The sequence below is a fragment of the Gavialis gangeticus genome, unplaced genomic scaffold (genome assembly GCF_001723915.1).
Source record: "Gavialis gangeticus isolate Ggan-Ray unplaced genomic scaffold, GavGan_comp1, whole genome shotgun sequence".
NCBI classification, from domain to species: domain Eukaryota; kingdom Metazoa; phylum Chordata; order Crocodylia; family Gavialidae; genus Gavialis; species Gavialis gangeticus.
The window spans coordinates 29,478,397-29,479,010 of NW_017729022.1; the positions used below are offsets into that span (position 1 = coordinate 29,478,397).

The following is a 614-nucleotide window of genomic DNA, read 5'->3' on the forward strand; positions in this document are numbered from 1 at the left end:
CCGGCCCGGCCCGGCGCCACCACGCCGCGGGGGAGCCCCCCGGCCGCCGCCAGGAGCAGGAGGCGCCGGAGGAGCGGCAGGAGCAGGACGAGGAGCAGGAGCAGGAGCAGGAGGAGGAGTGGCAGCGGCGGCGCCTGCAGCCGCCCTGGACCCAGGCGCGCCTGCCCCGGCACGTGCGGCCGTTGCACTACAACCTCATGCTGAGCGCCTTCCTGGACAACTTCACCTTCTGCGGGGAGGTGAACGTGCACCTGGAGTGCCTCAACGCCAGCCGCTACATCGTGCTGCACGCCCAGCGCCTGCACGTGCAGGCCGTCCGCGTGGCCGAGGACCGGCTGGCGGGCGGCCTGCGCGTGGCCGGCTTCTTCCTGCACCCGCCCACACAGGTCTTCGTGGTGGTCCTCAACCGCAGCCTGGAGGCGCGCCGCACCTACAACCTCAAGATCGTCTACAGCGCCCTCATCGAGAACGAGCTGCTCGGCTTCTTCCGCAGCTCCTACGTGCTGCACGGCGAGAGGAGGTACCTGCCCCTCCTCCGCTTACCCCCCGCCCTGCCCGCAAACTTCAGCCCAAGTTTCCCCGCCGGAAAGCACAGGGGTAGCCCCCCCCCCCCC

The 614-nt window shown here is 71.7% G+C and overlaps 1 protein-coding gene across 1 annotated transcript in view; it reads left to right on the top strand.

Annotated features, from left to right (window-relative positions):
* Window positions 1–5: 5 nt before the first annotated feature.
* Window positions 6–614, top strand: part of TRHDE (thyrotropin releasing hormone degrading enzyme) — a gene marked incomplete at its 5' end in the record, with an annotated part of 416,585 nt that continues 415,976 nt past the window's right edge. Inside the window, one exon of the mRNA XM_019515785.1 lies at window positions 6–520. Within this exon, the coding sequence (XP_019371330.1) occupies window positions 6–520 (515 nt within the window). The remainder of the gene's footprint in view (window positions 521–614) is intronic.